At 41.0% G+C, this 23,602-nt stretch overlaps 1 protein-coding gene across 1 annotated transcript in view; it reads right to left on the bottom strand.

Moving 5' to 3' along the window:
* The window catches only part of rem2 (RAS (RAD and GEM)-like GTP binding 2), a 30,796-nt gene that overhangs the window by 3,803 nt on the left and 3,391 nt on the right, over positions 1-23,602 (bottom strand). Inside the window, exons 2-4 of the mRNA XM_022205119.2 lie at positions 23,135-23,471; positions 19,762-19,835; positions 8,833-9,010 (exon numbers count right to left, since the gene is read on the bottom strand). Coding sequence (XP_022060811.1) covers positions 8,833-9,010; positions 19,762-19,835; positions 23,135-23,471 — 589 coding nt within the window. The remainder of the gene's footprint in view (positions 1-8,832; positions 9,011-19,761; positions 19,836-23,134; positions 23,472-23,602) is intronic.

Below are 23,602 nucleotides of genomic sequence, written 5' to 3'. Positions count from 1 at the left end.
AGCAAAACACAGCACAAAAGTAAAGCAAATTACAGAGATAAGTAGTTGGAAGCTTCAATAGTGAGAGGTTGTCGTTTCTACATTAATTGCCCATTACTGTTAGCTCTTATTTTTGAACAAGAAACATGGCAGATGAAAGAAAGCGAATAATTACAGCTTTTTCTGAGACGAAGTGGAGCATAAAAATAAATATATTGTTGATTGTGAATGTGTGCTGCATTTTAGATTAAAATATTCACATCAGTATACTTTTCAGGTTGTCAAGCTGGGATGTCACATCTGCATATATAAACCTATGTTATCTGCAAAAAAAAAAAAAACAAATAAAGGAAAAGAGATCTTATCCGTGAGGATTAGATTTGATAATCTCAATTTAAGGTCCACGACTTTTTCTGGAGTTTTCAAATGAAGGTTTTTTTAAAGCTTTGCTTTTTTGTCATAAAGATAAATCTGGTGACTGCTGCTGGCTCTGGAACTTGAATTTTACCCTAGATCTCTCCAAGACAACAGATTAAAAGATTAAAAAAGATCATGGGATGTGGTTGAAAGCTCTGGCAAAAGTTAATAGATAATCATCACAATTTTTGCTGAAAAATCTGTAGAAAAGAGACCCAGGTTGTTAAATAACATCTCCCTATATGGTCAGGTATCACATCTCATGGTCCTCTATTTGTCATAGCTTTCATCCGCGTGTTTTTTTAAACAGTGCATGGAGTTTGCTCTGTTGTCATGGAGCTAAATCTGTTTAATACCCATGCCTCATTACATCTAGTTAAATCCTTGTTAATATTCTGAATTATGATTATTGAAACGTAACCTGTTGGTCTGGTTTTTGTGTGGCTGTATTTACACAGCATGAATGATGCAGAGTGTACATACAGCAGTGGTACAAAAGGTATTAAAAAATAAATAAATAAAAAACAGGAGTAGAGATTTGATCTGGGTGTAATAATCTAGTCGCACAGCAGCTGTCGACCCAGCGCACAGTCACCTAATAGTGGGTGAGGTAAGGCTGGGGAGGAAACAAGGCAAATCCCAAACCAGATCAACAGGACTTATCCTAATACCTATGACAGCTGATTGAATAACCTGCTAAAAGAGTGTTTGGGAAATTGAATTGGAGAGGGAGGGCGAAGCAAAAAGAAGAGCAGAGGAGATGAGGAATACGATCTCCACCTGTGTGCTGACAGGAGGAAAAGAAGCAAATGATGGAGAAAGATGGAGACAGAAAGCGAAGTTCGTGAGGCAATAAGACGAATCGGAAGAAACCGGTGAGTCACAGAATGAGACGCTGAAAGGAGATGACAGGCAAGATGGCAGATGAAATGAGCATGCAGCGGGAGAGGAAGGAGACGGGCGGAGATGGTCGGACACCGACAGAAAGAATGTCGACTAAGCAAACGGAGCCAGAGTGCATATTAATCAAAGCCCTGAGGAGCAGGGCCACACCACCGCCATATTGAGCAAATGATAAATATGTTCCTGGTCTGACAGCGGGTGTATCGCTGTGTGTGGTGAGGATGGCGAGGGAGATGGAGCAAGAGGAGGGAAGGTGAGAGATAGCAGAATAAAAGTGTCACTGTACATGCCATAAATAGACTTTATGGCTTCAGCACTCTCAGCCAGGCCTCCGGTTCTTTAACGAGGATGCTAGCCAGCTTCCTCTGTCAGACTCACATATCAGAAAGAATACATGTGGTCTGTCCGGGGAGAACATGAGAACGTTCTTGTCAGGCGCCCGGGGAACAGGGATGGAGCATTTCCATATCGCTGACCACGTCGGTGCTTCTGGGTTGTTGTTTTTTTTTCTCATGAAGGGAGAATATGCTGACTATGGGCATCTCTTATTATTCATTCCTCACCTCTCCCCCTCCCTCCCTGCCTCTTTCTTCCACTTGTATCATCAAGTGAACACCAAAGCTGTGACCCGACTTGAGTTGACAGCAATGTGCAGGCGCCAATGTGCACAAATTTTACACTTGCTGCCTCTGTTTAAATCGCACAACAAAGCAAAACAAACAAGATTAGATCCCAAACTGTGGCTCCGCTGACTGTGTTCTTCCTCTTAGCCTCAACCTCGGTCATTTCAAGCCGGAGGGGAACACATGCAAGGCCTGACTTGTCCTAAACAACTACCTTGAATAAAACATTAATCTTATCACAGCCAGTTACAATTCAAAATTAATGTAGGATTAATAGGATTGTTAGGATTTAGCCCAAACACTTCAGTTAGCTGGATAAAGATTATACAAATTTTAATAGTTTTCTAATACGGCTGGTCAATCTAATTCTTAATATGCGCTTTCCTAAATGAAATAAGTACATATCTATGATTTTTTTTCTCCATTTTTTGGAAATACACTAAAAACTGTATGTGTTGTTAACCAACATTATTCAAAAACTTGCTTGAAAGACCCAGTTGCTGCTGATCATTTAAAACTTTGTTAGCATGAACATGTACTAAAAATAACATTAAAGCTGCACTAAGTAAATTTTGGCCACTAGGGGGCAGGAATACCCCCAAATAAACTTAGTCATAACACTATGATCGTATCAGCTTGCTATAGTAGTTGATGGATGAAAGCTTGTGAAGATGTCAAGTTTCCTTTCTGTTTGGAATGAAAAATTTTGAGTTTTTGACTTTTCAAGTACATTTTTGTCTAATAGTTTGAAAAGCATAAAGCAGCACCACTACATCTTGCTAATTTATTGCTTTGATATGAAACACGGCATTTAAAAAATCAGCAAAATCACACCATCTATCAGATAATGAAACTGCTAAAACAAAAATTTTGGTCAAACTTTCACATGTGTGAGTCTTTGTGATGGATCAGATGTGATGTACAGTTCCACAGGGAAAGTGAAGGAAATCGAAACCAAGAAGTGTGATCATTTTACACGTCTCACCTAAAATTTCTCCAAAAATAAAGCCTTTGCACCAAATTCTGTAAAACAAACAAAATAACCTCCTCAGTGCAACCGAGAAGTCGCGTTTGTCTCCGCTGTGACAGACCAACAGTCATGGAACAAAACTGTGTTACATCAATGTGAAATTCCTGAAATTTCTTTAGTTTTTTCTGTTTTATGATTTATGGCATTATAACTTTGCTATACTGCACAAAAGACATTTTTGGGTTCTCTGTTTTTCTGGTCATGGTTGTGCTGTTTCCGTAGTGCAGGGGTGTCAAACTCATTTTGGTCCAGGGGCCAAATTTTTTGAAGTCCGTTTTCCATGTCTGGAAAGTAATTGTGAACACCGAAATTAACTCGGCATGGTGAAGCCAGCATATCAGCGTAACACCAGCTATAAAGGCTTCCTTTGCTAACATGCCCTCATTCTTTGGGTCTCAGAACTTAGAGTGGTTCTTTCAAGGACAGCAAAATAAGCTGCACTCTCCACCGACACACACACTCAAAGCCACACACTGGCACAATGCGTCTCACACATCTGCTCAAATCGAGGTTCCTCATTCATTCACGCACCATTCTCATACATTCGCCCTTCCCTGTTGTCAGTCCTCCTCTTCTCGTCCCTCTTATCACAGCCCTCGCTTTGAAACAGCCTCGCTGACAGTGAGGAGATGGGGAGAGATGAGGGCTGTGCTTGTTAGCGCGTTTGATGTGTTTATTCACATGCAGCCAGTGGTGCACATATGGGGAGTACAAACATACATAAAGATAGTGAGTGCAGCAGGGTCCTGTAAGAGGGAGATAATCTGAACAGAGAGGTGCCATCTGGAAAACAAGGCAAAAGAAAAAAAAGAAACGGCAAGAGCACAGGGACACAGAGGGAGTCAGTAGATAGACATCTGCAGAATAAATACACACTGAAATTGCAGATTGGAGAGAAGTTTTACACTTTTAGCATAAGCCACACATAGCGCATTTACAAATTCAAATCAAGGTCAAACTGGGCTGTCGCTCTTTCCTTCCTTTCAGCTACACCTACTCTGCTCACAGTTTCTATTTGAATCATCAACGAAATTCAGGTAGTGGTTCGGGCAGGCAGAGTCCGTACAAACTCACCCGTAAAGTCCAGCAAAATTACAACTTGCCCGAGGTCTGATCTCTGCAGTGAATTTTTAAGCTTCACTAAATGGATTCAGTTCAGAACTTTGTGTTTCTTCTTCAGTGAATTTGTTTTGCCAGAAGTTTGCTTCAGCGTTACGTAAACCCAAGCAGCCTCTGAAATAATCCCTCATTAGGGTAATTTTTATTAAACATCCACAAAGTATGGATGTATTTAGGTTAATATTATTTGGCCCACATGGATTAAACTTGCCATTTAATTTTTTAAGTGACGATTAATTTATGTGTCGTAATAACCCATCCATTATCTATATGCTGATTAATCCTCATTTGGGTCACGGGGGGCTGGAGTCTATACCAGCTGATTTACGGCAAAGGCAGGGGACAGTCTGGTCTCCAGTCTATCACAGGACTACACATAGAGACAGACATCAAACACTCTCACATTCACACCTACAGACAATTTAGAATTAACCTTTTTTTTTGGACAAGTCAACCGACTGCATAGACACCAGCATGTACCTACTGTAGTGAGAACAAAAGCGTGTGCAGGTCCAGTGTCTGATGCAGACTTTGAAAACAGAAACTGGACCTGCACACACTTTTGTTCTCACTACGGTAGGTACATGTTGGTGTCTTTGCAGTCGGTTGATTTGTCTTTCATATTCATACTTGGTATTTTTTATGAGATCTCGCAGCACTTGCAGATTGGGCTGCAGCACCATGTTAATATCTTTTTTCCTGAATTGTATCGACTGCAATAGGCGGAAGCTGGTACAGGGTTTCTGGAGATTTTAGAACATTCCCAGTGTGTTTGGGTGCTGTCAATGTAAAGCATTTACAAATCAAAGCACCTCCCAAGTCCTGCAGCTACTACTTTAATTACAGCTCTTTAAATGTTGAATTATAGAGGTGTGGATTATGGAGAATCTCCAGGCACATCCTCTCCTTTTAACAAACATTTCTTTAGAGCAGCATTTCTTTTCCTGGCACATGTGCAGGTCATGCACTTGCGATGTGGAAAGTCTGCATGGTTGTAAGTTTTGGGCTGCACATGAAGTTGTCTGAAGCTGGGGTGGATGGCAGAATTGGTCAGATGTACGGTTGATTAACCCAGAAAACATGAATTGGCTTTCACCGAGGCAATGCTAACATGCTAATTGATCCCAAGTTTTGTGATTTGCAAACTTGCCAATGTTTGCTCATTAGCACAAAGTGCCGCTGAGGCTAATGGAATTGTCATTCTTGTGTGGGTCAATTTAACTTTTTAATTAAATTGGTGAAATGTCACATAATTGTGGGTAACAATTATTTTGCAGTTCTTCCATCAGCTGATGAGACATTGCACATAAAAATTGCTGCTGTTGCTATAAAGGTCATGGATCACTAAAGTCACCATGATTCATCCTGTTAGAAACCAAACTGAATGTCAACCCATATTATATTTGTTGAGACTTTCTGTCAAAGCTAGAAATCCTACTTTTTTTAATGAGCTAGATCGGCTAGCAACAGCGCTACAGTACATCATGGAGAACAAAACAGGCTGCATTTTGTTTTTTTAAACAGAAGCCAATAAATGTTGACAGTTTCCTGTATTTTAGTCATAAATGTCTGCATGTGGAGCTAAAGAGGGAAATAAATGACAAATCCATTTTGTGTTTGATTTATTTATTGATTTTCTGTTTTATATTTGCACTCAATTTGGTCAATTTGGAGATCTGCATTATGCAGTCATCACAGCCAGAAAGCCTAATTACACACACTGTGATTCAGCGTGGGAAAATATATAAGCTATGGGGGGCGCATAGCTTTTACAAACAGAGTGCATTTCCATCCCTTTTGCAACAACAACACATGACAGTATTTTCTTCCCACAAGGGGTTTACCACAGAGCATTTATCCCTGGATATTGTAAACAGTGAGGAAATTGATTTTGCTGATCAAAGATAGATCCCCCGAGAGCCCTTCTAATGGAGATGATGTCGGCCTTGAGGAAGATTCATGGTAAAATAGCAAGGAACAGGGACAGAGGAGCCAAGATAGAGCCGAGAGTAAATAGAAGGAACAGATGAGTAATACTGCAAAACATACTACTATTGTCCTCGAGGAGAAATGCGTCGATGCCTACAATCATACATTTGCATTTTGGCCATTTAGACATTTTTATCTATTGTATCGACCAGGTGTCTGTCATTGCGAGAAATTTTCCGTTTAAGAATTTCCATTTGGAGAGCTGCTTTGAAGGCATTAAAAAGAAACAGACATGAGAGTGCTTTCACATTTGTCTGATGCGTTTCATTCCTTGCATCATTCACTCGGAAAGTGGAGTTTGCTCTTCACTGCTTGTTTCTGGGAAGATGCAAACTAACCTCTTGCTAAGCCCTGCCCTCCTTATTTACTGTCACTCTGCCTGTCAACTGCGGTGAAGTTTGACAGCACAGTGACAGCCTTAATTAGCAACTCTTTGTCATTTCTGAAACAACTGGTTATTGATTTCAAACAGAGATAGCCATCAGCGTTGAGAACAATGAGAACAAGCACCTACAGATTACATTAGCTAATTAGGCTAATAAAGTGGTAAAATTAAGGCAACTGGACTCGTTTCAATTTATAAAGATGTTCTTATCTGTAGGCACTCTTCAGTTCTGGAGCTTCGTCTATAAGAAACTCAAACAAGTCTTGCTGGAGTTGCTTTAGTTCTTATGTAATTAAACCGCCACTATCTTCATGGCAATTTCATTATGAACAGGACATTGTGCAGCACACTGTATATGTCTATATGATCGCAGCTTTGTGGAAAGCGATGTAGCTGAGTTGCAATTGTTCAGCTGTAGTTCATTTAACATAGTTTTGTGATTGTTTTCAACACCATTCATCATAAGCTTTCAAAGGCTAAACATCACAGCATGACAAAACTGAGAAAGCTGAGCGCTTGTGGTGGGCTCACAATGCTATAATAATTAATTATAACAGCAGGACAACAGGGAGCAAATGAAAGATTACAGGGAAAAAATGGGAAAAATGTTAAAAAGAAGGCTTGGGTGATTTAATGACACAGCTACACTTGAAAATTTCATTAAAGTTGCACTTTTTTATGGGCTCACACATTATTGTTGCCTAAAACTAACTTCTGCACTGCAGTTGATTCAGATTTCTTCTCAGAAACCTACAAAGGACACTAAAAAAAGGCTCAATAATGCAAAAGACTTGCTGTTAATCTGAGAATGTCTAAACATGTCGGCTTCATGTCTGAATGAGCACCCAGGCCCATTTTGTGTGACGGCAATCTCACCAAGTTGGACCTGGTCACATTTCTGTCTCACTTTCTGTCTGATAGGCACAGACAAGCAAGCGACGGTACTTTGAGATGTGTGAAGTGATTTGGGGATGGCTTTTTCCACATTTCAGCACCAGCATCTCTCCAAAAATATCACAGAGCAGAAGATGCAGTTTGCTGCCAAAATCACAAAACACCTTTTTGATTCACATTAGCCTACAATTTCACATCTATTAGAAACTGAAATGCCCAAAAAATAAATCTTCACCACGATGAAAGGAGAGAACTTCAGATTAACTAGATTCACCAATAGCAAATGTAACCCTGGTATTGAAAAAAACCTTAACGGGAGCTGAAGTTCAGTTTGTGCTCCAACTTATTTGTTGGAGTCTTTCGATAGTTATGTTACACACATTTACTGACAAGTAACTTCCTTAATTACTTAAAAATGTATAAATTATCCCCAACATGGAGACAGAATTGATCAGGATCTAATGGCAAAGATTGCTACTAGTTTAGATTAAGTGTTTTGTTTATTATTAATGCATTGTAAGACATTATAGATCACTTCATGTCTCATCTTTTTTTTTTAGTTATTCGTTTGGCTTTTTTCACCTTTTTGTGATAGATGCAGTTTTAGATAGACAAGAAAGGAGGGAGAAGAGTGGCTGGCAGACATGCAGTAAAGGGCCGTGAGCGGGACTTCATGTCTAATCTTGTATCTACGACAAACATCGCATGTGTACAGTGGTCATATCTGTCACTGTGGATAAGTATGTCTGAGCAAAGATGTGAGGCATATTGACATGAAAGTGACCTACGGTATGTGTGAATGACAGAATGGCGTAATTTAAAAAGACTGATAAAGTCAGAAGTGTCCCATAATCTGTATTTGATAAGGGTAGAGATTGCAATGAGTTTCAAAAACTGGTGACGTTATGAATTTGGCTCTGTATCAAGAACAGGACAGACTTTCAGATGTCTTGTGCTCTTTGGTTGGAAAAATCTATAAAACTAAAGTGCTAGTGTGAACAATCAAAAGTTGTTTAAATCAATCCACTGGAGTTTAAGAAAGTTCCTTGAAGAAGTTTCACCTCTCATCCAAGAGGCTTCTTCAGAACTGAAGAAGCCCAGTGGACTGATTTAAACAACTTTGGATAACCATGACCTGGATGAATGAGAACCTACACAGACATCTAGTGTGAACAAGTTACCTTGACTTTTGGGGTAATGTTGGGGTACATTACCATGCTAAATAACAAGGTAGTTGTGTGGACAAGCTAATGTCTGCTACTGACTGCTGTGTTTCATCTACTCCTTGCATGTATGTTTATACTGAGGTGTCGGAAAGGCCAAAAGAGACACTACTCTGCTTGAAATACCGGTTATTCATCATACTACAGTATATCCCCATGTGCACAGCTTCAGCATGGAGACCATTTCAAAGCTCCAGTGGTTCTACAAGCCGCTGCGTGCGTGAATGACAGGTTGCATTACCGACCGGTGTCCCCCCTCCTCCTACCTACCCTCTGAGCTGATTTCACGGGAACGCACAAGGTCACTCTTGTTGCCCACCAGGATGATTGGTGTTTGTGGCTGGGACTCCCTGAGAAGGAGGCGGAGCTGGGCGGTGCGGTGGAAACTTCGCCTGTCAGTCACTGAGAAGACCAGGATGCACACATCGCACTGCAGAGTGGACAGGTCCTGAGGGGTTGCAAAAAACATCACATATACACACATGCATTATACAGAACAGCGTCTTGGTTAGCTTGCATACATATAGGAGAGATCTAGTGACAGCTGAGGAGGTGTGGAATGTCGGGTAGCTACATACAACACGTCTTACAAGATCTCTTGCACGCTATCAGCAAATTGAGAATTTGTCCTTGAACAACATTTTTAAACTCCTTCTTAAGTTTGTATGTCAGTGCGTAGCCATCTGAGCCAAGCAGGCAAATTCTATCACTGTCCCATGAGAGGATGCAGAGGAGGCTTTGCTCAACTTGACTGTGCACAAGTCACGTTTCACTTTGAATCTCCTGACCCTCTTAACAGTGACCATCAACATCCCGTCGGGGTTTCCTGTCACAGAGGCTCAATTAGCCTGAGTGGCTGTAGCAGAAGCAGCAGCTTGTAACTGCCTGGGACCATCTTTGTCCTTCCTCGCTCCCTGATTCATTCAGCCGCACATCGGATCGGACTGAAGGTGGATCACGGGTGTAAAATAGGTCATGGCAAGGTTTCTCATTCTGTACTTTCTCTTTGGCAGGCCTACGTTTGCTTGTGTGTCTCTTCAGCCTTAATGAAGAGTAAACATCAAACCAAAAATCTGGAAGCCGGCTGAGGAGTTCGTATCCAGGGAGCACTCGTGGCCAAATCCTTCCCAGCTGATCACTTGTTGACCTAATTATTTGTCGCGGCCCCAAAATAATATCTTGTCCATGTTGTACGTGTTGAATGATATTAGATACCATATGGTTCAGGGTTTAGTGAATTGAATTCCCTGTGGTTGTGCACTGCAGAGTAAAAATGCAATGCAATTTTGGACTGAAGTCTTACCCCGTGGTCATGAGGATTAGGAATTCATTAAAGCTGCGCTGAAAAATATGTCAATATGTGAGCGTGAGCGATGTGTCATTCCTGGTGAAGAACCCCAGAAAATCACCACGTCTGTCTTTCAGGCTGAAATTTTGTTTTTCAAAAAGAAGAAGTTAGGAACTTGATGGAACACTTTCAGAACCTAAGATAGCAAATAAGATTACAGCACTTTAAAGCTACTCAATGTGTTTTAATTAACAGGGAATCTAATTATTTTTGTGTAATGTAAATTGGGTCATTTCTAGTGACAAAAAGTATTTGCAGCCTCTTCCGGTTCTGCAGCATATTGTCACTAATTATTTCATTTTATGAGTCATAAATTCATAAATAAATTCTGCTCTTATCGACCTTGTGCTCAGCAACAGTAGCAGTTTTCCGTAAAAGAGCACCTGTAAACTAACAGCAGCCAACAGCAAACAGACAAGCTAGCAACTAGCTAGAGAACGTGGTGAAATATTTAGCCACAGATATAGTAAAGTGAATATTTGTCAAGTAACTACATACACAAATCCAAATAACTATAAATCTTGCTTTTTATTGATAAGATGTTTGCTAGCTTGTAGCTGCAAGAACTTTATGGTAAAAAAAAGTGTCTGTGTGTTTATAGAGTATGCCCAAAAATGCTACTTTAAAGAGCCCATATTATGCACCTGAGCAGGTTTATATTTAGATTTTTTGGTTCTACCAGAAAATTTGGATATGCTTTTTAAAAAGACACTATTTTTCTCATGGTGTACACAGCTTCGGTGGTTCTGCTTATGCTCTGTGTAAAACCGCTGTGTTTTAGCTCTTCCACCTTAAAGGCCCTCTACTGAACAGTCAAGCCTCCTCTTATTGGTCGGCCAGCCTGACAAAAGTGACGTAACATTAATTCTGACTTTAGCCCCAGATCTGTGAATATACAGATGTAGCCTTAGCAGAAGTGTCTCAAGAGTCAATCTTTGCAGGCGTTCTGCAAATGTGTTACATTGTGATGTTTGTTTTATGTTTCACTTGGGTGTGCACAGCCCTCAATGGCATAATATAGGAAACAACTTGAAATAAACATGATAGGTTAATTTGCCATGAGGACAGGTGATGGTCACAGTCACAAAGAAGAAAAAAATTGCATGAAGCTTAAGTAATGACACCATGGTTGGTTGGTGTCATTTTTGAGCAGACTTGCAGACAAAAAACCCCCAAAACATTGTGATGTAAGTAAGTAATGAAAAAAGTCTGGACTCAAAACGAGGTGTTTCAGGCGGGTAAGAAGCAGTGATTGAACTCGCTTTGGGATGGACTTGAGCTTTGTATTGTCACTTTATTCCTGGAGGGCTACATGCACAGAAAAGATAAAACACTAAAGGAAAGGGGGGAAAAACTCAACATGGGCTCTTTAAAATTACCTTGTTCTCACTGAAAAACTGAAAAATATGGGCTTCAATTTCTGATGTTGCGATGAATTGTATTAGCAATGCATTAAATCAAATTCAATCCTCGCTTAATTTCCTTCATTTTGCAGCATTTCCCCACATTTGCATGAGTGTGTAATGATAGATTTTCAGTCTGCCTGTTGTGCTCAAGAGGTTAATACAAAAGACATTTTATCTTAAGCTGAACAGGCACAATCAATACAAACTATTTTTCTCCTAAAGACAGAAACCGGAGACCAGACTCCACAGCGTAATGCCAGTCACATTCTCGAAACTGCATTATAAAATTACAAGTCCTACATAGAAGCACCGTCTAATGCTGTTTTCTGTAAGCAAAGCACAAACTGTGACTGCAATCTTTAAATAAAATCCATTGTTTTTCTGCCCAGTGTTTGTGGAGCAGCACCACAAAATAAAGTTTATGTAACAGTTTGCAGTTTAGAGATTTTTCTCTTGCCATTTCTGTAAACTGAGGGGAATTTTGTTTGACAGCTGCTTTAAGCTTAAATCTATAACTTTCTACTGTGTTATTTATAAAATGGCAAAACTCGTAACCTACAGACCTGCCAAACCCAATAGTGTGGTGTTAGGACTCTGTAGCCACAAACGCTAGTGACTGAATCAATATAAAAACATGTTATTTCGAGCAGATAACCGAATGTGCCTGCTAGCCTTGGACGGCATATTGTCTGGATGCCCTTGCCCTACATCCACAGCCCTGGAGGTAAATTCCTGCCCTCCAGAGAGTTTCAGACGCCTGAAAAATTCACAGCGTCTCATGCCGGCCAAGAATCATCGGCTCAGACCCCGGAGCAGGAAATTCATGGGGAGAGCCTTGGCACTCGATTGTGTTTGACGGAGAAAACACAAGCAGAGGAGAGGGAGGGATGGAGGGAGTCGATGGCCACCTGTCACCGTCTGATCGGCGGATGAGGAGGAAGGAAGATTGAGAACAACAAGACAGAGAGTAACTGAGAGGAGGAGACACTAATCTTTGTAGGCAAAGAAGTACAAACGCCGAGTGGACATCGATTAGGAGCGTGATGGAGCGCTCCGGGAGGAAAACTGGGACCAAGTAAATACGCCTCTCTATCAAACAGAGGCAGTGCAACTCAGGACAGTTGCCAACTCTCTCTTTCCCTCACTGCCTTTTTCTCTCGATTGAGCGGCTCTTCTCTGTTCACGGAGAGCAGGCCATCTGTCAATAGCTGCTCCTCCCATGCACAAGCGAACACAAAAGCCAGGCAGCACCAAAAACTCCAAATACACACAATACTCATTGAGCGTTTAGGGAAATATTAATGAAAACCTCAAAATAACACAGGACTCATCGGGCTAAGCAGTTAAGTAAAATCTGAAGGCTTCTGTTCAGACATTTAGCGGAAATCCTGCCCAGTAGAACAGAAGCTGTACTATGCAGCCTATTCTATTTGACAGTAAGTTTAAGCGTAAATCTATAACTTTCTGTACTGTCATTTGCAAATTGGCAAAATCCAAACAGACAGACCCACAAACCCAAACGAGTTTTATTAGGATTCTAAATGCTGCAGACTGAATCAGTATAAAAGCATGTTATTTCAAAAGTTCAAACATCCTGATTAAAAAACGGAAGCTGTTAAAGTGCAAAATCATACTGTTGGCTTTAAAATTATATATTCAACAGTCATTCTGTATATATGAATATTTGCTTGCTAAGTGTGAATTTTCTTAACGTTCAGGCTGAGATTCTCACACTCACATTAGGATTGCAGAGTTATAAATTCCCAACTGTAATAATGGAACCTGATTTGTATTCAAAGCTACACTTACGATGCTGGCTCTGTATTAAAATTATGAATAAATGATAGCCATATTTTTGGTCGGGCGGTTTTTGCTTTGGGCTACATCCTGGAATGACTCCACTGTATGTCACATGTTGTTGGTCATCATTTATGACCGTGCATTGCGAGCTATCTAACCGATAGCTCCAATTTCATGAAACTTAGATTTACTGAGACCATAAACGCAACATCAATATATATTTATACCAATATGAACGGAGTTGGATACGTTTCAGTCTGTATGAACAATCTCAAATAGCGAAATCATTCAGGGCTTTATACACCATGACGGATACAATGTTTAAAAAAAATAGAAATCACCCATTAGATAGGCCTGCCTGTTCTGAATAATGAAAAAGGCTCACAAATCAGGCTTTCTGAGACTTAATTTTTCCACATTTCCTGTTTCTGGCACAGATAAGAAAAACGCATCCAGTAAAGACTGACAGAAAACAAGGATTGTAGCTCTCTATTTTTATCAGTACAATATACAGACATGACTTTTGATTAGCAGATTGTGCACATGGCTTGTAGCAGATATGACATCCAGATCCAAAGAAGATGAAAATTAAGTTTTTAAAGCTATCAGTGAAGCTGGGGTGGAAAAACAGCAGATTATATACAGTCACATAAAAAATTAAGTACATCTAATGGAAAACACTGGCTTTGTTTTTTGCATATTTGGACAACCAAACGCTTCTTTTAACAGTGAGAACAGAAAGAAACTTCTCGTGGAGTGTCCTTTTTAAACCTCTAAAATCTAGGCCTTGCTGTTCTCTTTGCTACTGGAGTTTTTGGTGTCGTCATTCCAAGATCTAAAGAGCTCTAAGACCTTCAGAGAAAAAAGGTTGAAGTTTCTCTAAATCTGGCAAGGGATTTAAGGGAAGTTATTCAACTAAATCATTCCACTGGAAGGCAAATAATGTTCTGTAGATTTCAAGTGACTGCCAATCTGTCCATTACTGGCTGCCCCAGTAGATTTAGTCCAAGAGCAGAATATCTTATGCAAAAAGAGACTCCAAACAACTCAGAATCTCATTACAGTATCTGCAGGTAACTCTCTAACTGTTAGTGTCAAAGAGCTGTCGACAGTCAGTAAGAAATTGCACATATTTGACTTGTGAGGGAGGTGTGAAAGGAAAAAAAATCCTTTGCTATCCAAACAGAATATTATATCAAAACTTACAGTCTGCCAATGAACATGGGGACAGACCTTTTGGAATAATGTGCTCTGGGCAGATGAATTGAAAACAGAGTCGTTTGGCCAAAGTACCAGCAGACATGGTTGGTGCAGATTAAAGACATCTTTTCAGGAGAAGAACTTCAAACCAGCCGTGACGCATGGTGGAGGAAATGCCGTCATTAATCCAGCTACGAATTCTGCATCACATCAAAGAGTGTTTAAAGATAGTGTAAAACCACTGGTCTGCATATTGAAGTTGAATTGGCAGTGGACATTTCAGCTGGATGAAGACTGTAAGCACACAGTAAAAAGACCAAGGAATGGCCCAAAAAGAAGAAACAGAGGATTACCGAACGGTTTCATCAAAGTACATGCGAGAAAAGCCTTAAACATCTTGCAGCTGGAGAATTTTTGCCTGCAAGAATTGTGAAATATTTCAGCAAAGTTGAAAGTCGTGCAAAATAATTTATTTCTGCCAAAGGAGGCAATATTATCTTTAAAAGCCAAGAGTGTGCTCAGCTTTTCTACAGATGAATATTACATCTGTTGATACTGTTGTTGAATACATTTTAAAAGCTCATTTTCCTCGTGGTTTATCTGTAGGCACAGTTTCAAAGAGGATCCAGTGTTTGCTTGCCCAAGCATATCTAAAAAGACAACAAATACCATTTTCCATCTTATACAACTTTCATGAGAGCGTCATTAAGCTTGCAGATCCGACTGTTCATTTATTTTACCAGCTTATTGCAAAAACTATGCATATTATACTAAAGTGTGCACACACATACATTAGCATGCACTCCACAAAACACTCACCTGCTGGAGCCACGTGCTACATCAGCAACCATTAACAATGAGGACAATGAATCACTTATCAGACATGATTTGCATAACATGTTGTGGCTCTGTCAGCACTCTAAACTATTATTCCTTCCAGTTGTGAAAAAAGGCAAAAAAAAACACAGCTTTTGGCCCTTTTTTCGAGAGAGTGCGTGAACATGTGTGTGCACGTATGCATTCCTCATTATGCAACACGCTCCCAACCGCCCAGAACGCAGACCCTGGGCGACTGCAGTCTATTAGCAACTAAGTCATTTGCTTTGCAGAACAAGATACATGAGCAAAGCAGCTCAGGGCCTCTACATGGAAAACAAAAGGTCAAACACATCCCCACCTGCTTGCACAAACAGGTTGAGCTCGCATGCACAGATAAATACATAGACGCTGGTGCTGCCACTTGGCTTTATCAAAAGCAAACACATGCACTTTGCACACATCTGCCTCTTTGGCTGGGGTTCTATCTGTCTGTCTGACTCGCTGTCAGAACAAAATGAAAGAGCAGGCGAATCAATAACGATGCAAGGGTGATGAATGAAGGGAATGAAAAAAGGCAGAGAAAGGAGGGATGAGGGGGGAGGAGTTAAGAAAGAAGAGGCGACACAGAGCACCTTGCTCTACGGCTAAGTCAAAATCTGATAATAGGATGACGAAGCTTAGTGTACAGAATGCTGAGCTGGTGGGTTTGTTCTTTTTCTCTCACTTAGTTGCTGCTGCAAAGAGACAATGCTTCCCTAAGGAAATATATTACTGAGGCCATCTGGCTAGCACTGGATGGACCAAACACACATCTACACACACGTATATAAACACTGTAAGCCGATGACCATGAATGACCACATCGCTGCTGAATGCAGCTGACATCACAGCACAGACATAGAGCGCCATGCAGACTGCTGCACCATGCAGACGGTTGCGTGCTTTGTCTACCAACCACCTCACACACCCCACGTACACAAAAGGATGGGGTAGAAGGGAGTGCCCCCGTATGACCTAGATTCAAGATTTAATATGCCAGCATGTGGAGCCTCCGCCCTGCTGAACTGTCCATTAGCAAATCCCTAAATCCCTGCTCATTTCGGGGATGCTCTTCTGTGTTTGACCTCTAACCTCCACTGGGAGGCAGTGGGAGGATAAAAGAGCATTTCCCTGCAGAATACAACAGAGTATAGTTATTAAAAACATTTTGCAACCTCAGAGTTATCAGGTTTTATCTGACATTTTATAGTGAAAACTTTATTATTATGAGACAGTTTGTCAAAATCGTTTGTCTGTTGGCTGAATTTATAAGATCATCTTTAAAAAGGTTTCATTTCTGAAATATGGCCATTACTTTACTTCTAGAAATCAGATATTCTGCAAATTTCATTTCATCAGTATTGTTAATTTTTTTAACCGATCCCCAATAAAAATGAATTGATTTAAAAATATATTATTTGAGCTCTGATGCAGCACCCTCTGACTGCTTATACATCACAAGCCTGTCAACACTGAAGCATGAATGTTAAAAAGTCACTTTAATTAAACATATATCATCATTACACAATGACTTTTAAACCAAGTTTTGTGTTGGAGCTTGTGCTATTATCTTCTTTGACACCTTAAGAACAGTGAGACTTGGTATAAATAAATCAGAATTGAGCCAAAAAGAAGAAGACTATATAAAGGGACAGTAACAAAAACATGTAGAAAAACAGAGAAGCATCAGCAAAAAGTTGTACAGAATGAGTTTTGACTCATTTTATATTGTATTAGTCAAGTTTGTGATATTACTGTACTATACTGTGTATATATTATCCTTCAGCAATTAATACATTGATTTAGTCTAAGAAAGACTTATTAGTTGGCTCTTTAATCAATGTTTTCTGTAAGTGGATATTAGTAGTAGTTCAATCTTCAATCCACCTGATCTTCAAAACTCAATTTAAAACTGTAATAGGGTTGTGATGGTGCATGTTTGCCCCTTAAATACACTGCAGGAGCTGAGATTTCAACTGAGCCTTTCATTTACTTGATTTTGGTTCACACAGAGTTTTTCTTACACAAATAAATGGAGTATTGAGTCCCAGTGGAGACTAAAATAAACAAAACTGCTAGAGTATAATAGCTTATGTGGATTAGGGCAAGAAACAAGGAACTGCAAATAGTGCAGAAAGACTCTCACAAGACTGCCGAACAGCAAAAACAGGAAAGAGTGAAATGTCCAGGGAGTTCCTTCCCTGATGATTCAATGCCAAAATCTGTCTCTGTTCCAAGAACCGGCAAGTTAAATGATGTTTCTCTGCCTTCCTAATCGAGCAAAGAAATGTGGTCAAGCAGCAATTATCTTGCCCCAAATTACATCCTGGACTTTTTCTCTGACTTGCTTAAACATAATAAACGATCTGTTCCTTAAGGGGAAGCAGCGAATTCTCCTCACTGCATCCTCATAAGCACGTGCAGGCACATCACTGGCCTACATTTTCCCAGGCCTGAGGCTGCACCTTTCAGTTGTGCATAATAAATATTTTAATTTCAAACTATCAAATAATAATGGAAACTCCAAGAATGATTTCCGCTTGAAATAAATTCAGACACTGAGACAAAAATGTTATAAAGTAAGGAGGTCCACTTCGTCTCCTACATACAGAACCCAGCTGGAGCTGTTTTAAGACGCACTGCAACAAAATCCAATGTCAGTGTAAAGACACAGGACGCCATGGGACGGCTAGGTCAAGGCCAAGTGTGCCAGTGTTTCTATTTTGGGCCCAGGAATGACTTATTTAAACCGTCCTATCCCCATGACGTCAACAACACTCACAACGTCCCAGCGTCTGGCTGAGCAGACTCTCAGCCTTCTGTGCATGTGTGTGCTGGTGTGTTTTACACGTTGGACCATGCCGATGCAGGCCTTCTCAGCACAGCCTGCATATATTTACAAGTTTCTACACTTACACTAAGCCCCTCCTTGCGGTTTGTTGTGCACCGCTCCCTGCTCGCTGTGCAGTTGGGAACATCACAGCTCCATCTAGGCCTTCGTGTGTCAGTCAGCCGAGCCAAACCAAGAAGCACTCGAAGGAACAGTCGTCGAGTGTGAATGTAGCAGTTTTTCATCTTTTCTGGCAGTTTGCATTGCAAGGGAATGCTGCGGCGCTGATCGGCCGGGCCAGAGAACGCACGGATCCCAGCAGCCACCGTGTTGGATGCTGACTGTTCTAGCATGATCTTATACATGAGTGAGTGATTAATTCAGCCTTGTATGTGCGAGTGTGTGTGTGTGTGTGTGTGTGCATGTTGCTATGGTAACTTGGGTGTAGGTTGCGTTGCCCCATAAAGAACGTGCTCGCTACAAGGGCAGAAGCCTGGCCTCTTGGGACGGCGAGTGCTGGCGGTTAATACTGTGTCAGTTCAAGGCCAGGGCACATGTTAGGCAGCTGGATGAGATCTGTCGCCGCACCTGACTGTGTGTGACACTGTGTGAGGTAACAGTTTGTAAGTATATGTCTTTCATCTACACGCATTGCCGTGAAAACAGCACATTAAACGGAGCATGAATTGCCGATTGGAACGCTGTCCAGTCCCCTCCGCCCCTCCCTCCACACACATGGAGTCACTCCAAGCTTCCCGCTGGCCTGCGTCTGCTGCTTCAGCCTTAATGCCCTGCCTTGTATTAACACGCGCAGAATAACAAATGTAATTAACTCTCAGCTAGATTTAACCAGTGGAATGAGGCGAGCGAGCACAAAAAAAAAAAAGAGAGAGTGAAGGGACAGGGGGAGATTTGAAGATGATGACAGCTGCAGGAAGAAAGGGCAACAAAATTGGGGGTGAGAAAGGGAGAAGGCTTTCCTCAGAGTCAAATGGAGCTGCATGTGAATAATTTAACCTTAAGGGGAGAGCCTCAGAAAGCCCAGAGGACGTCTAGAATAGGATGATCCACCCTCCACACTAATTAGAGTCTCGGCTGTTCCATCACATTATTAATATGCCTTAGTTAAGGCATTAATAACGGCATGCTTTTTGATTTTGCATAATGGCCTCGGTGTCACAAGAAGCTTTCTGACAAGCTGTTACTGTTTGCCGCTGCTGCCTGCTGTAACCCAACTTCCTTCTGCTACAAAAATCAAGGCCACGGGGTCGTGTTAACTTCCTCACACTGCTCAGCACAATTGACTGATGATGCTCAGCGGCAGCAATTTTAGCCCTCGCCAAAATTTCCTTGTTCGCTGTAGATCTGAATTGAATCAAATAGAGTTAACAAGAAGGCGATTTCTACTTTTCCAAATGAGAGAACTTCAAAAAGCTCAAGTACAGAGAGCACAGCTGCTCCCGCAGGATTCCCCTCAGTGTAGGATGCACGCACACACACAAGAACTCAAATGTGCACAAATAAAGGCAAAAGAACGAACAAACTCTCTTTACGCTCGAATACACACAAATAATTTGCCCATCACAGAAATTGAACAAATGGCCTTTTCCATTTCCTAAGTACAGGCAGACAATTTCAAATCGAGAGGATATGAGCGATGGCGTGGAGAGAAGGAGGTCACCAGAGCGAGAAAGGACAAGGATTGGGTTAAAACTGTACGAGACAAACGAGTGTAAAGCTGTCAGTCACTAACTCACCTGTTTCCAGTTGTCGAAAATGATGACTTTGCTGTCCTCGTCATCCACCGTCACTGTGCACTCGTAGCCCTCACCTGCAAAAAAACAGCATCCAGCATCAAAAACAACACAGTACATACAGCCGACGTGATGTGTGAAGTCACAAAATTTGCTTAAGGGAATTCTTCACAAGTTATTTCAAGTCTCAAAACTGTCCTTGACCTGCTCCAGAAACCTCAAATCAATTTCTGTGAAGATTACTCTGAAAAATTTAAATAAACCGAGGTTATTTAGGGCCAGCTGACGTGTCTGTGAGGACTTTCTTGTTATGAAATTTTCATATTTGAAGGCTGGTGGTATTCTATATTTTTGTTATTGTCAAAATGAAAAGAAAACCAAATGTTTTAGCCCAGCTGTCAGTCCTACCTGATACGTGGCTCTCAGCTCTGAGCTCATTTATTCTTATTGAGAGGCAAATCTTTAAAAATGGGTCACCAAAATATAATTTCATTTTCAAAAGCTAAAACTAATTTCTTAAATCTCCTGGGCATTACGTGAAATGGAACTAAGTCGTAGCTTTATTGGGGGACTATTTTCAGCAGCAGATTAACTGATATGGAGTGCACCGGCGAGAATACATACGAGACTGTTATGCTACAGTTCATCATAATAAATGTGTCATCCTGTGCAAATCTGATGCATCTTTATGGGTTTTTGGACAACACAGACTGACTTGTTGCTGCGATCAATTAATTGCAGGATGGGATTTTGCTAGCAGAAAGAACAATCTTCTTTTTGGGAGAATGGAGTTTCTCTTTGATGTATTCTCATTTGAAAAAGGAGAAACTAACCAGTGCAATCACTGCATATTTCCTTTCTGAATATGTTAAAAAAAATCTTTGTAGGTGTATCAAGAAATAAACCATGTACTGAAAAGTGAGTCACACCCTTGCAAACTATACCACCTGTCATTACAACCCAGTTTTAGTCATAGATGTGATTGCAAAAGTCACAATGATGAACGTGTTACCTATTTTAAGGTATAAGCTCACCAAATCCCCCGGTGTTAACTAGTAACTGGTGTTTTCTAGTAATTACTTGGCGAAGGTGCGTATCGTTCGGTAAGGTATTATTTCACTCACAGCTGATACAATGCAGGAGCATCTGTTCAAAACTATCAAAAAATGTTAATTAAATAGGTGTTGAGTATTTTTTTTTTCATACTTTGTGATTTTCACTGGAATATTTTAGCACCCTGCATGAGAGCAGCATTGTGGAAACATGTACAAGCCTCCCCGGTTGAAAGTGCTTTTTTTTGTCCATTTATGATGCATGAATCCCAGTGTACAACATGGGCAGTAATGAATACTGTATGGCCTGAGTCAGGGGCGAGTTGACTTTATGCATGAGGGAGACCAGTCGCCTCTTAGTGGCACTGACTTATCGATCGGCTGCTTGAAGGCTTGAGGAGCAGAGCTGGTTATCACCGGTGAGCTGTGTGACAGATTGAGCTTCTGACTGACAGAGGCCACAGGAGAGGGAAAAGAAAATCAAGAACATCTTTAGCAAATATAATGCAAGATGAATCCAGAGTAGAAATATACCCTCAGGGACACAGTCAATAGCCATATGTACCCTTTGGGTAGCTGAGGAGATCCAGGCTGCGCACAGGGCTTTCTATTAAATATTAATCTACAGCTAGCAGCTGGTTGACTTAGCTTAGCATTAACACTAAAAACAGGGAGAAACCACTGCTGTTGATTGGTCCCTAGCAGTCTGACTAATTTCTGTCTGCTTAATACATAACTAAAGCATAAAACCTGGAAAAAATGGAAACTTTTAGACCTCTCTAGGAAAACATCATTGGTCTTAACTTTGGCTTTGTACCGAAGCCTTTGTATAGAGTCAAGCTAGCTAGTTTTTGCCTTTTGCTTGTGCCTTTATGCACTAGCAAAAGTAACATACTATTTATTGACCATCAGTCTCATCCAACATGCTACATGTTTATCAATCTTCTCATTCAACTGTTGCCAAGACAACAAATTAGCAATAACCAGGATGATTCCATAAAAATGCATTAAAGGTCCCAAATGGTGAAAAATCTATTTTTATTGTGTTTCGTGGTTGTTGTAAACTTGGACGTGCAAAATAAAAACTGTTAAGATATGAAGACATTCACAGTAAAGCCTCCTCGCTTTACAAGCCAGTAATAATTCAACCCAGGGGCTTTATAACATCTGACTAACTACATAGATTGACAGAGTTTTCTTCCTGAAGGAGGCAGGAACGGCAGCAGCTCATTGGTTTGTAGAACAAAACAGCCCATTTACGAGTAAACTTGGTTTCATAAAGCCGAATAACTTAAAAATAAACTGTGAGGACCTGTGAGACTTTGATTAACTTGCTGAAAGGGGACACAATATGGGACCTTTAATGTCTAAATCTGTGTTTGGGTGAACTGATTTTCAGGCTGGATGAGGAAAGGATACACTGGTCTTTCACAAATTTATCTCCAGAGTAAGTTTCTGAAATAAGCTTTTCTAAAGGTCGAGTCAAGTCAGGTTACTGTTATTTATGCACCACATTTAAAACAACAGCTGTTGAGCCAGAGCAGGTTAAGACCCCATAGTATTATTTATTATGTAAGTTCATCTGAGTAGTTTAAGTATTGCAGTCAGGACCCTGCAGTATCACAATGAATGCAAATTCAACTGTCTAATTTAGATATTAAGGTCAAGACTTATGCTACGTGTCCGCTAGATGCATTTTTCCTGCGTGTAAACGCATCACATCTGAAAATTACGCACTTGGTGGGCATGTACTTGAGGACAGTAGCCAGTGTTCAACTCCTGCCGACCTTCTTCTCAAACTATCTTGCCAGCGCCTGATTGGACAAACGGATCGACTCGGGAGCTGTTCTCTTTATTACGAAAACAGTTCAGCAAAAAGTATTTCTGAAAGCATTTTAGGCGAGAAATAACCTGTTAGAAATAACCTAGCTAAATCTGTCCTCGTTTTAGTTCACCAGTTGACTGAAGTTTCGTGGTGCGTCGAACCTCCGCAAGGCGCATCAAATGTGCATAAAGTAGAAGTCTAGTCTACTTTATGCAAATGCGAGTGGCCTGCTCCAGGGAGACGCACCGGATCGCAGCTCAAAACACACCACAACCAGACTGGCATGCAATGCGGTGCGTTTCACATAGACAGTGAATGGGATGTTGGAAATTGCTGGATCTACTGAACATGTACCTTTATACGATATTGTTAGTTATGCCAAGCTACCTCATCTGGTAAAAGGAAGCCTTGAAGCAACATTGACAAAAAGTTTACATTCCTAACACAGCTGCACATACACACAAAAACACACTCCATCAATCCCTGTCCAGGCCTTTACCACATGCTTGCGTCTCCGAGTCTATAGAGAGGGATCTGTCCGACTGCCCGGCCAGAGATAAGGCCAATGATGACTTGCCCACGCCATTCTGTCCCAGCAGCACTATCCTCAGCGCCCCACCATGGCTTTGGTAAGCTGGCTGGGCAACCGCCGACTGGCTGAAGGACTCATCTCCAGGCACCGCTGTGTCACTGATAGGCAACGTGGTAGGTTCCTCCAGGCCCGGGATCCAATCACAGTCCTCGGATACGGCCTCTTCCCGTCGCAGCTGGTGCTTGACAGGCAGGGGCGTGCTCCCTCGCCGCAGGGGGGGCGCCGTGGTGAGAAACATACTGTACTGGAATGAAATTGAGACGGATAAAAAGAGAGACTTATGTGTAAGTCTAGAAAAGGGCCACAAGGCGTGACGACACATGGAGCTGCTGGCGGCTGTTTTATTCCTGGCTTTGAAATCGTTTTAAAGTTCCA

Source organism: Acanthochromis polyacanthus, chromosome 9 (assembly GCF_021347895.1).
Source record: "Acanthochromis polyacanthus isolate Apoly-LR-REF ecotype Palm Island chromosome 9, KAUST_Apoly_ChrSc, whole genome shotgun sequence".
Classification (NCBI taxonomy): domain Eukaryota; kingdom Metazoa; phylum Chordata; class Actinopteri; family Pomacentridae; genus Acanthochromis; species Acanthochromis polyacanthus.
This window is presented reverse-complemented; position numbering and strand designations above follow the sequence as displayed.